This window comes from Brassica oleracea, chromosome C2, assembly GCF_000695525.1.
Source record: "Brassica oleracea var. oleracea cultivar TO1000 chromosome C2, BOL, whole genome shotgun sequence".
In the NCBI taxonomy this organism is placed as follows: domain Eukaryota; kingdom Viridiplantae; phylum Streptophyta; class Magnoliopsida; order Brassicales; family Brassicaceae; genus Brassica; species Brassica oleracea.
Window position 1 is genome coordinate 44,876,505 of NC_027749.1, and position 12,231 is coordinate 44,888,735.

Here is a 12,231-nt window from a genome sequence, read left to right on the forward strand (position 1 = left end):
CTAAAAAAAATTATACCGCCAAAAAATGTATTGAACAAAAATAAAAACAAGTAAAATAAATAATTTACACAAAATTGTGAAAAACCTTATAGTATAAAACTTATGAATTCTGTGTGTTCAAATCAATTTAATAAATTTGTTCAAATCAATTTTTATAAATTTAAACAAAATTTATCAATTTAGTCGATAAAAATAATTTTACATTTGAAAACACGAATCAAAATAATTAATAAATATCCGCCCGACTGGGCGGGTTCTAATCTAGTTTTTGTTAAAAAGCATTCCCTTAAATATATATATTTTTAATTTTTTTTTATTTTTAGATATAAAATAAGAATAATTTTTAGAAATATAAATGAATTGAAATAAATATTTTAAAATATTATAATATAAGTAAATATAAAGATGAGTTGGAGATCTCTCTTAATTGCCCAAGTAAAGGAACATCAGTTTTATTTTATTTTTACGCATAAACAGAGGAGCTTAGTTAAGCATAACAGAGGAGCTTAGATTAACGAGACTAGTGATCTATATATTTCACAGCCACGGGCACAAGTAGAAGCTCGTTTTTCTTGTTGACCGTGAGACCCGGAGCTTCTTCGATGTCGATATCTTCGACCTTCATGCCTTCTGGTAACTCCCAGTCAAAACGATGCAACATATTAGCAAGACCAAACTCCACCATCGTTGTCCCCATGTAAATTGCAGGACAAATTCTCCTTCCACCCCCAAACGGTAATAGCTCAAAGTGCTGTCCTTTTGCATCAATGTCACTATCAACAAACCTCTCCGGGAGAAACACTTCAGGGTCTTTCCAAGTATCAGGATCACGCCCTATAGCCCAGACATTCACATGAAGCCGTGTCTTTACTGGAATCGTGTAACCGTTGATCTCAAACTCAGACATTACTTCTCTTGGGAGTAGTATTGGTGTTGTAGGATGTAGCCTCCAAGTTTCTTTGATCACCATTTTCAGGTACTTGAAGTGATCAGTGTCGTCTAAGGTGATCGTTGACCTGCTCCCCATGTGGTTTCTGATTTCAGATTGGACTTTCTTCATCACACGTGGGTTCCTAGCGAGCTCTGTCATTGCCCATGTCATGGTTATTGCAGAAGTATCTATCCCCGCTAGAAGAACGTTCTGTGACAAAGATTATAAAATCAGGTCAGATTCTCATGATATTACAAGACGTGTCGAGTATGCAAAATAACAGAGAACCAAACCTGAATCGAACCAAAAAAACGAAAACTTAGAGAAACACGAACGGTCCCAATTTCTCTAAACCTAAAAAAACATAACCGACCGAGAACCGAATTGGTACCGAAATATTAAAATATAATTTATTTACCTGAAAATATTAATTATTTTTAGTTTTAAAATAACTATATATTAAAAATATAATTTATAAATCCAAAATTATTCAAGAAACTGAATTACTTTAACATTTTTTGGATTTTTTGGGTTTAACATGAAGTTTTAATTTTTTTGTGGGTTTTTTTGTTCAACCCCGAATCAATCCGAAAAGTTATGGGTTCCTAAATGGATCCAAAACACCCCAACCAAAATAAACCGATCCGACTCAAAACCCCGAATGTACAGGACTAGTGCCAAGTGTTTTGTTATTACCATCAAGATTGCTTTGATATGGTTTCTTGTGAGCTTGTCATTTCCAAGAACAGCTTCTTCCTTCTCTAACTTCAGTAACAGATCCACGAAGTCTTCACTCCCTTGTTTCTTTTCCTGTTTGTGCAAATCAATCATTTGTTCATAGAACGCATCGAGATCTCTCACGCTCTTCTCTCTACGCCCTTGCAGACCTGTGAACCAGTCGATGATCCGTCCGAAACACGGTATGAAGTCTGAGGCTGAAAAGCTTCCCAACATCTCAAGTGCCTCACGGACTAACTTATTGAAACTATCACTGTTGAGTACAGTTCCTTCAAAGCTCACACTAAATGCTGCCTTGCATATTACGCTCACAGTCAAAGCAAGACACGTCTTGTTCAAGTTGATAGGAGTTTTCAGAGAAGCTGATTCAGTGATTGAATCAATCAGCTTCTTGACCTCCTCTTCCTTTATGGGCTGGATCGAGTGAACTTGTTTAGTACTGAAAAGTTCCTGAGCAGCGAGCTTTCTTAGTTCTTTCCAGTAATCATCATAGGGTGAGAAAGCAATGTCCAGATAGTTGTAAGAGAGGTCTCTTGGCCCTAAAGAAAGATCAAGATTCAAGATTCAAGGGGTTTTGAGTAAATATTCAAGATTCAAGATTCATAGGTTTTGTTAAGAAAAGTCAACACTTGTGTACCTGCCAAGCCTGGGCGGCTACAACAGTGGAGGTCATGGATTTTCAGAGCTTGTCTTGCTGTTTCAGAGGTGGAAACTATGACTGTTGGGACTTTTCCAAGCTTCAGAAGCATGACAGGACCATACTTCTTTGAGAGCCTCCATAGAGACAGATGTGGTAACTCTCCAATCTGGTGCAAGTTACCTATGATAGGAAAGCCAGGAGGAGACGGTGGTCTCCGTTGATGAAGCCGCCGGTTCTTGTATTTGATGGCGGCGAGAAGAAGAAAGATGAGGGACAGAAGTGAGACAAGCGAAATGTCAACCATTTTTCTGATTTGATGGGAGATGAAACCAGTGCCGGTCCTGAGCGCTGTGGCGCCTAAAGCGAACCAACAAAATAACGCTCTCTAAAAACAATAATTTTTCACTTTATCTTTCTAAACTAAACAAAAATTTGTTTTTTCATGATGCAGAAATTTCATCAAAAAACTAATAGATTAATCTAAAAAAAAAAAAAAAATTTCTACAACTTTCTCTGGTTGTAGCCACTTATTCGTCTTGTAACCACTTAATTGAGTTATTATTTTGTTTTCAATAACACTTACTAAAAATGCATGAAAATGATAATAGTGTTATAATTAATTCAAATGAAAAATATATAATCAGGTAAATACAACAGTAGAGAACATCATTTTGAAACTGGTTTATATAATTAATTTGTAAATTTAATGAATCTTTCAAATTGTCAAAGTTTCAAGAGAGAGTATTTGGATTCAAAAATAAATTTCATGTTTATTTTTAGCTTTTAAAGATACAAAAAAAGTAATTGGGTGAAATATAAGATAATTAGTAGAAGAAAATAAATACATGAGTTTAGACTTTAGAAAAGGATATTAGATTTTTGTTTATAGTTGGTTTGTTTTAGTTTATATGACTACGATTAAAGAATCATTTAATAAATCATATAAATATGGAAACTACGATTATCAATAAAGGAATAAAAATCTGTCAGATTCTCTACCGTATTAGAAAAAGAATAACAAAGAAAGGTAAAACTTAAGAATAAACAAATAAAGCTTCAACCACTAGGCCAATAAGAAATATTAGTCAAAAATTTGGTGCCCCTAACCTATATCAGAATATTGGCGCCTAAAGCCCTAGTTTCACGGACTTTAGCCCAGGACCAGTTCTGGATGAAACGTAACTCTCACCTCCTAGGTAAGGTAAACTTAGGGGTGTTCAATCCGGATATCGGTTCGGTTTAGGTTCGGTTTTTTTCGGTTTTTGATATTTCGATTAGTAAAATATAATTACCATTTTAAATCCATATTTACTTCAATCTGGTTCGGTTTATATACCGTCGGTTTTCGGTTTATTCGGTTTTATACTAAAAAACATAATTATTAGGTCATATTGTCAGCACAATCATTTATTAAAAATATATTACATGTTCAAATAAATGAACAAAAAAGTAAAAATGCTTCTACCATCAAATAAAATAATCAAATCTATAACTAAAATCAAAGCTTGAAATTTTGAAAATAAAAATATGAAACAAAACAGAAACATGGAAGAAAAGTTTTTCCACTCTTCCATATTTAGTGTTCATTAAAGTCATGTTTTTTCAATTGAACAAAAAACTCTGTTTGTTTACAGATAAGAAAAAAGTTGTGAAAATTTTTCATTAATTATTGTCCATCAAATTTATAATCTTCACATTAATTTGGTGAAGACTAAAATAAAGCAAAACGATCAAAAGAAGACTTAGAAAATAAGATGTCTGAATTGCGATGTATTGTTATTTAATTATAGCTCAAGTGTTTTACAAATTAAGGTTCTTTATTACTATAAAATTATGGTAATAGTTATTAACATAAATTTAACTTATTCAACAAATAGATTTTCATGTATTGTTATAAAATAGATACATATTTACATGTTTCTACTTTTAATCGGTTTTGTTCGGTTTATTCGGTTTAATCGGTTATATATCAAACCATATCAGAATCCTACGGTTTTTATAAAATTATATTCATTCGGTTTATATGATATATACCAAAACCAAACCATATTGTCTATTTCGATTCGGTTCGGTTCGGTACGGTTTGGTTTTACCATATTGAAGAGCCTTAGGTAAACTATATACTAGCACGTTGCTGTCTTGTTTTCCTTTTTTTTTTTATTTGAACACCACACGTCACTGTCTTATATCCTTTTTAATGTATAACTTTCACTGATTAATGAAATTATTTATAGACATTTATGGGTTATGTTTGGGCTTTTACATGTTGATGGTGACGAATCGGCATGACTGAAGTTGATGGGCCAACGGCCTATTTTCAATACCTAATGTCAACAAGTGCCACAAACTTTAGAAAACGACGCAATCATACTACAAAAGCAAAAGCGCCTTGATAACTGCGACCCCTTTTGTGAAAGAAAACATGCAGCAGAGATAAGAGATCTAAAATTAAATTTGTTATTTCAACTAAATGTTAAATATCTTACGATCAAATCTTGAACTATAGAAGTGCTAATGTGATTACATTCAAGTGAAGATAATTTATCTAAACTTCAGCGAATATTAGGCATGGACAAAAAAATCAGAGCCCGATATCCATCCGTAAAATGTTATAGGTCCTTTGTCGCTACTTGATGATGGGCTTTTATGTCTCCAACACTAGACTGGACTTCAGAAAATGTTATAGGTCCTTGTTGATTAATACCTCTAATGTGGTGCCCGGGTCAGAGCCGGCTAAAATGAGGGACAAACGGTGCTACCGCCCCGGATCCAAACCCGTGTCCCCCCGTAACTTGATAGTTAAGGGCCCAATTTTTTTTATATATACATATTTTTATATAGAAAATTTTAAGTATTTATTAAATTTGGTTTAAAAAGGGTCCTAAAATATTTTACATGTATATAATTTGTTTTTATCAAAAAATTTACAAAGCTGTTGCTGATAAAAAAAATTAAATATAGTTAAATTTTAATTAAAAATGAACATTAAAAGCGTAATTTTTTTTCTTTCATAAGTCCAAATAAATGTTGAGCCGGCCCCGGGCATCGCATGGAGAGAGTCAAAGAGGCTCGGATGAGAGAGTGCAATCACACAAATAATAAAAGGAGCATATACTGATCAGAGAGCCTGTCCACGTAGGACAATAAAATCCACCAATCAGGAGTTCTTTTTTTGACACGTCATCTCTGGTGTTTGTTGTTGGACTTCAATTTTTTTCCAATGAAAGAATGTTAATGTGTTGGTCCAGTAAGCCCATCTCTATTGCTTTGGCTTCTTCTTCACGCCGTCGTGAGGCGAGAGCCTCGACGTTTTCCTTTCTTTTTTCTCCAGATCCCGTTTTGCTAGATCGAATTGTGAGACCTTTTGTTTTCCTCTCTTCGTTTTCCGTTTCGAGATCTGATCAATCAATACGTTCTCCACTTTCTTTCTACATTTAATCTGATTTATGGATTCTCTCATCCTTTTGCGTTCTGATCTCATTTATAAAACTCTTACTTTGAATTTTATTTCGATCAAACTTGAATATCGCGATGAGTTCGAACGGAAAATTGACGTTGTCCGGTGATCCGAGTTCGAAGAAACAAAGAGGTGTTGGGGCTGACTCCTTTCCCGGAACGAACAAGTCCATCGGCAAACACGGTGGCTCTTCGGGCCTCTCGATCGGCGATCCCTATTCGAAAAAATCCAAAGGCGATGCGTCTGTCTCTTCTCCCGGTCTGAAAAAACCCATCGGCGCGGCGGGTGAATCTTCCGGCGTCCCCACCGGCGTATCTAACTTGAAGAAAGCTAATGGTAAGAGAACCCGTGTATTTCGTTATCTTATTATAAAATCTGAGGCTTTGTGATTTCTCAGACAATGATAACGATCATACTTATTCTGCAGGTCCGATAGTTGAAAGGGCGAAGTCAGATTTATCCTCCGGCGTTAGGGGCAAAGCCGATGTCTCCTCTGACGTCAGGGGTAAAGCTATTGTCTCCACCAACGTTGGGGAAGTGATGTTCTTCAAAGATGTGAAATTCGGTCCTCATGAAGGCGAGGTGAGGTTTCGGTTGATCCACTTTTGGGAAGCTCGAAATGTTCTGACGAAGATTCTTCTCGGTCTCGAGATGATTCTCATCGACGAAGAGGTATAAACCGAGTTATTTTTTATGTTATAAGTTAACAAATTGTTTAAACTACAAGCTAAGATATCATTTTAGCTTCAAACTTATCTGTCTATTCCGAGTTGATATTTTTAGAATCAAATATATATTGATGCACTTGTGTGATTTGCTCTACGTTTTTAGATCGTTATTACTGTCTCGCTTGTGTGATTTGCTCTACGTTTTTAGATCGTTATTTATATCAACAGAAACGTTTTTGAACTTACTGAATTCATATTGCCTGTTGAGTATCTTTAATATCTTTGTTCACCTTTTCAGATATTTCCTGTCTATCTTTTCTAATATAACTCTTTCATGTTGTTAACAGGGAACTGTTATCCAGGGCTTCATCTCATCTGCAAGGATTGAAACCTATTTGCCACACATGACAGTGGGTGGCATTTACAGACTCAACAATTTTTTCGGGTCTAGACATAAGACTTTGTACCGAGTAGCTGAGCCAAGTGTCGTTATCACCTTCTCATCGACATCCGCTCTCTCTGTTCTGGAGAACAGTCTGGTATGTTTCCCTGATGACCGTTTCCGGTTCCATGGATATGAAGAATTCAATGCTGCCTGCGACTTGAAAGGAGATCTCTATGGTAAGTTCTCACAATCATTCCACCCCATCATCATATGTATACGATGATGTTTAGTTTATTTTTGGGTTTGTCCAATCTTATATATATAGGTTTCATTGCTGCGAATATAGTATATAAAGTATTGAATTTGAATGATGTCTTTTGCAGATTATGTTGGCCACATCAAGCTTGTGAATGGGCAGGTTCTCAATGACAGTCTCGTGCTAGATGAATCTGAGATAGCTTCAACTCGCCGCGTTTTGCTTCATGTGCAAACACATGAGTAAGCTAATACATATCTTCTTCCATTTTCATATATTGTTTCTCTTACCACACGTGTTTTGGATGTTGTAGAGGCCCCGTTATGAAGCTATACCTATGGGACAAAGCTGCTTTCGACTTCAGTGAAAAATTTAAAGCATCTGGAGGAACTGCAAAAGTTATTTTAGTCACCACACTAAACCCGAAATGTTTTGGAGGTTTGTATATCAACTTTTGTTTATTGTTTAAGAAGATACTTAGGATGGTTAATGATTCTTAAATGTGTAGTTTAGCTTTGAGGAATAGAACTGCAATCGATTGGATTTGTAGTTTAACAGCTTTGAGCATTTGTAAAGTCTGTGAAGCATTAAGTGTTGAGTAACTCGATAGGTTCTGGGTATCATAAATTATAGATGTGCATAGTCTCTTCATCTTAATTTATTAAGATTTTTGATCTGTATTACATCATTGGAACTGGTATAGGTGCCCTATCTCTATCTTCCATGGCCCCATCACGGGTATTCATGGACAGTGATGTCCAAGCAACCCGAGATTATTTCACTTGGTAAGCATATTGTTTAACATATCTTCATTGTTTTCCAGTATGGTACTTATGCTTTGACATTGTCTTCAGGTTGGTCTCAAACTCAGATGTCGCCAACAGAGTTGATGCAGACGTTGTCACTAAGACTGAAACAGTGACCATATGCGAACTCTTTTCTTATATGAAGCAAGCAGCTGCCAAGGTAGTTTATTACCAATGGATAACACATTAACTATGATAGTCTCTGTTTCTCATTTAATTTTAAAACTTTTTTGCAGGTTGCTTGGTTTGAGTGCATAGCGACCGTTGCTGATGCTGTGCACGGTTCAAGCTGGTATTACATAGGCTGCGGTGTGTGTCACACTAAGGCAACCAAAGGGCCTACCACCCTTATGTGTAAGAAGTGTGGGAAGAGTGATATTGTCGGTGTTGCACAGTAAGTTAACCAAATTTGCGTATACTTATTCTTTCAAAGGATTCATTATTCATATGCTCACGACACAGGTTTCTAGCCAAGATCTCTGGGTACGATAAGAGTGACCAGGCGTTTTTTGTTCTCCTTGGTGATGCTGGTCACTAGTTGACTGGAAAGAAAGCCTCTGAATTGGTTGAGAGCTATTTTGAGGTAATTACAGACCTGCCCATCTTTGTTATTTGAAACTGTATTCTTACAATATAGTTAGAAATGTGTAGTGACAATTGTTTGAATGTATGTTAGGCCAATGAGAGTGTAGGAGATGATCACATAGTTCCAGTGGCTCAAGCTCTGTCTGATACCATAGGACAGACTCGCAAGTTCATTGTGAAAGTATCAAATCACAATTTGACTGGCAAGACCCAATCTTTGACTGTGACAAAGGTGCTCCTTTCAGACGATCCAGAACTTGAAGGCGAGTTGGAGGAAGATTCGATTATCCCAGCCGCCCAGAAAACTTTGGATGATGGAGGTGCTGAGGATGATCCTTCCATGGACTCTAAGGGCGAAAAGGTGAAAAGAGCTGCTGAAAATGATGAAGCAGATGCTCCTAAACGAGCCAAATGTGGCTAGGATGTTTAAAGTGGTGGTGCTTATGGTTACTAGACGTTTATGATTTTTTAATTTTCAATTTCAAACTTCATATTTGCAACAATTGAATGTCTTTCTTGAAAACTCTTTTTGGTTAACTTATGTTATTGCTTTCTTTTTAAGTTTGATTTTGCTCCATATATTTGTTTCGATACTCATCTTAAAAAGCATAAAATGTTTGATATATACTATATCTGAACATGCACCAAAGCCCTACAAAGGGCTAATACCATATCAACAAGGGAATGAACTGAAGCTCATGATCATATTTTTGAATTTTCCATTTCTTGCTAATCAAAATCTGTACGATAGGTTTTAAATTGAGGCGTCTTTCACATGCTGTTCTGTTCCTCTATTAATGTTTTCGTATGTTTATAAGACATTCTTATAAACAAACACGTAATGTAAATAATATTATATGAATACATTTTTCTCAGCCTCTATCTACTCCTATCAATGAAAAGTTATTGTAAATGTAAACATCCAATCATAACATATTTATGCTAAACATAAAATTATTATATTCTCACAATATTCCATTCCTAAACACAATATATTTAATCTCATCTCAGATTTATATTAAAAAAATGATAAATAAAAAAACACACACCAAAATGCTGAATTTGCAGACAAAATTATAAGTACTTCAGCTGCTATTTCTGTTTTGAAACAATCGCATAAACTTGAATTTTCTTAGTTTTGGAGATGCAGTTCTTTCATTCCAAACAAAACCATTAGAAGTTATTATTATTAAAATCGACTATCAACACACTTTTCCGTGCATCGCGCGGAGAAAAACTCTAGTAATTCGAGAAGTGCAATAATTGGGAGAGACAAAGTACATCATTCAGAATTAAAAATCCAGATATTAAAAGCAAAATATTTTGGTAGTTGGTTAAAAATCAACTTAAATAAATAATTGACAATATTTTAGAAAAAGAAAACTAGTGTTCTGTTCAATCATACCCATATAGGATTTGGTGGAATAATTAGGTTCAGTGTACTGAGTGGAATCAAGATAAACGTGTTTAACCTTTCCAACGTTTGTTTTGGCAACGAATCAATTTGATATTATTTGAACAATTTCCAGTAAGATAAAAGTTTGTACTTGAAGATGTCAAATCACGTTACATTTTTTGTATCTACATTCTTTTTTTTTTTTAATTTCCCTTTCATACAACATTGTTGGATTAGCATGACAAGATACAATCGGTCACAAGATGTAGTTTCATAGTACAATGGATGCAACAATTTATTGTAAAGTCATGAAAGACTTAGTTTAAAGTGATCAATTATATTACATACTTCACAGGAACAAGTAAAAGTTCATTTTTCTTGCTCACATTTAGTCCAGGAGACTCTTCCATGTCGATATCTTCAACCTCCATGCCTTCTGGTAATTTCCAGTCAAAATGAAACAACATATTAGCAAGACCAAACTCCACCATTGATGTCCCCATGTATATTGCTGGACATAGTCTCCTGCCAGCCCCAAATGGCAACAACTCAAAACTCTGCCCTTTTGGGTCAATGTTGTTATCAATAAATCTTTCAGGGAGAAACATATCTGGATCTTTCCAGGTATCAGGATCACGCCCTATAGCCCAAACATTCACATAAAGCCGTGTCTTGGGTTGAATCTGGTAGCCATTGATCTGAAATTCAGACATTACTTCTCTTGGAACTATAAGAGGTGCTGGAGGGTGTAGCCTCCATGTTTCTTTGACTACCATTTTCAGATAGTGGAGCTTCTCTATGTCATCCAAGGTTATCACTGACTTGTTCCCAATTTGATTTCTTATTTCGGATTGAACCTTCTTCATTGCTCTAGGGTTTCTCATAAGTTCTGTCATTGCCCATGTCATTGTTATTGCAGAAGTGCCTATGCCCCCAATAAGAACATTCTGTAATCAGATATAAAATAAATGTTAGAATCCTCAGGTAAAATTCTAAGGGTTGCCAATATTTATATATATATATATATATATTTTTTTTTTTTTTTTATCAACTCAAATATTTATATCTATAGTTACCATTAAGATTGCTTTGACATGGTTTCTTGTGAGCTTCCCATATCCAAGAACAGATTCTTCTTTCTGAAATCTCAAGAGCAGATCCACAAAATCTTCCCTACCTTTCTCTTTTTCCTCTTTATGCAAATCAAACATTTGTTCATAAAAAGCATCAAGATCTCTCACACTCCTCTCTCTCCTCCCTTGTAAGCCGGTGAGCCGGTCGACGATCCAGCCGCCGTTTGGGAAAAAATCCGAGGCAGAGAAGCTCCCAAGAAACAAAAATGCCTCGTTGATGAACTTGTCGAATCTATCGCTGTTGAGTACAGTTCCATGGAAACTCACACCAAATGCTGCCCTGCAAATCACGCCAACGGTTAAAGAAAGAAACTTCTCGCTCAAGTTAACTGGTGTTTTCTCTTGAGCTGATTTGGCGACTATGTCTATCAGCTTCTTGACTTCCTCGTCCCTGATGGGTTGCATCGTGTGAACTCGTTTAGGACTAAAGACTTCTTGCACACACAGTTTCTTGACTTCTTTCCAGTAATCATCATAGGGAGCAAAAGCAATATCCAGATAATTGTAAGAGAGCTCTCTTGGCCCTGAGAAATGATCCTATATGTGAATAAAGAAAAATTCTGTAGTATGTGTTGAGTGAGTGTTATGGTACCTGCTAAGCTTGGACGGCTACAACAATGGAGGTCATGAATTTTCAGAGCTTGTTTAGCTGTTTCAGAGGAAGAGACTACTACAGTTGGGACTCTTCCAAGCTTCAGAAACATCACAGGACCGTACTTTTTGGAGAGTTTCCATAGGGATTGATGCGGTAACTCTCCGAGCTGGTGTAAGTTTCCGATGATCGGTAAACCAGGTGGAGATGGTGGTCTTCGTTGCTGCTTCTTGCGTTTAAAGGCGGCGAGAAGAAGAATAGTGACGAAGAGAAGTGATAGAAACCAAATAGTAGCCATATAGTTTTCCTAAAAATGATGATGATAATGATGAAGGAGGCTTGCGATCTTATATATACACATTTTTAGCATTGTGGTCATTTCTCTGGTTTCAACCTTTTTTTTTTCCCTTCATTTTCAACCCTTTAAAAGAAACTAATATAGTTGAAACTTGAGAATACATTATAAATTCTATTTTTACCAAAAAAAACTAAATACTCTCTTCAATTCCACTAATTTGAAATATAAGACAAGACGTTAATATAATATTTTGAAGTCTTAAGTTATTAACTAATATAATTAAAGTTTAAATAAAAATAAATAAAATATTGGATTAATTATTTTTCAATAAAAAAATTATCTCTGC

The 12,231-nt window shown here is 35.4% G+C and overlaps 3 protein-coding genes across 3 annotated transcripts; 1 reads left to right on the forward strand and 2 right to left on the reverse strand.

Annotated features, from left to right (window-relative positions):
- Positions 1-406: 406 nt before the first annotated feature.
- LOC106321121 (cytochrome P450 71B34-like) lies at positions 407-2,703 on the reverse strand. The gene is made up of 3 exons (XM_013759443.1): positions 2,307-2,703; positions 1,628-2,208; positions 407-1,141 (listed from the first exon to the last, which is right to left on the reverse strand). The coding sequence occupies exons 1-3, from the start codon at positions 2,611-2,613 to the stop codon at positions 521-523; spliced, it is 1,509 nt and encodes a 502-aa protein (XP_013614897.1). The 5' UTR covers positions 2,614-2,703; the 3' UTR covers positions 407-520.
- Positions 2,704-5,840: 3,137 nt separating this feature from the next.
- Positions 5,841-8,887, forward strand: LOC106324348. Its single transcript, XM_013762331.1, has 10 exons — positions 5,841-6,102; positions 6,194-6,438; positions 6,782-7,055; positions 7,203-7,317; positions 7,389-7,513; positions 7,779-7,860; positions 7,930-8,041; positions 8,118-8,275; positions 8,344-8,392; positions 8,558-8,887. Exons 1-10 carry the CDS (start codon positions 5,841-5,843, stop codon positions 8,885-8,887), a joined length of 1,752 nt encoding a protein of 583 aa, XP_013617785.1.
- A 1,165-nt stretch (positions 8,888-10,052) lies between these two features.
- On the reverse strand, positions 10,053-11,919 carry LOC106325127 (cytochrome P450 71B37-like). The gene is made up of 3 exons (XM_013763151.1): positions 11,588-11,919; positions 10,939-11,519; positions 10,053-10,809 (listed from the first exon to the last, which is right to left on the reverse strand). The coding sequence occupies exons 1-3, from the start codon at positions 11,883-11,885 to the stop codon at positions 10,198-10,200; spliced, it is 1,491 nt and encodes a 496-aa protein (XP_013618605.1). The 5' UTR covers positions 11,886-11,919; the 3' UTR covers positions 10,053-10,197.
- Between the last annotated feature and the right edge of the window lie 312 nt (positions 11,920-12,231).

What these genes read in the sequence shown, in the direction of transcription:
- LOC106321121 (XM_013759443.1), bottom strand. Translation starts at nt 2,613, where the DNA reads ATGGTTGACATTTCGCTTGTCTCACTTCTGTCCCTCATCTTTCTTCTT. An exon ending in TAGCCGCCCAGGCTTGGCAG is followed by an intron (nt 2,209 to 2,306) that starts GTACACAAGTGT and finishes ATCTTTCTTTAG; the next exon opens with GGCCAAGAGACCTCTCTTAC. An exon ending in ATATCAAAGCAATCTTGATG is followed by an intron (nt 1,142 to 1,627) that starts GTAATAACAAAA and finishes TCTTTGTCACAG; the next exon opens with AACGTTCTTCTAGCGGGGAT.
- LOC106324348 (XM_013762331.1), top strand. Translation starts at nt 5,841, where the DNA reads ATGAGTTCGAACGGAAAATTGACGTTGTCCGGTGATCCGAGTTCGAAG. An exon ending in TGATTCTCATCGACGAAGAG is followed by an intron (nt 6,439 to 6,781) that starts GTATAAACCGAG and finishes TGTTGTTAACAG; the next exon opens with GGAACTGTTATCCAGGGCTT. An exon ending in AGAGTGACCAGGCGTTTTTT is followed by an intron (nt 8,393 to 8,557) that starts GTTCTCCTTGGT and finishes AATGTATGTTAG; the next exon opens with GCCAATGAGAGTGTAGGAGA.
- LOC106325127 (XM_013763151.1), bottom strand. Translation starts at nt 11,885, where the DNA reads ATGGCTACTATTTGGTTTCTATCACTTCTCTTCGTCACTATTCTTCTT. An exon ending in TAGCCGTCCAAGCTTAGCAG is followed by an intron (nt 11,520 to 11,587) that starts GTACCATAACAC and finishes ATCATTTCTCAG; the next exon opens with GGCCAAGAGAGCTCTCTTAC. An exon ending in ATGTCAAAGCAATCTTAATG is followed by an intron (nt 10,810 to 10,938) that starts GTAACTATAGAT and finishes ATCTGATTACAG; the next exon opens with AATGTTCTTATTGGGGGCAT.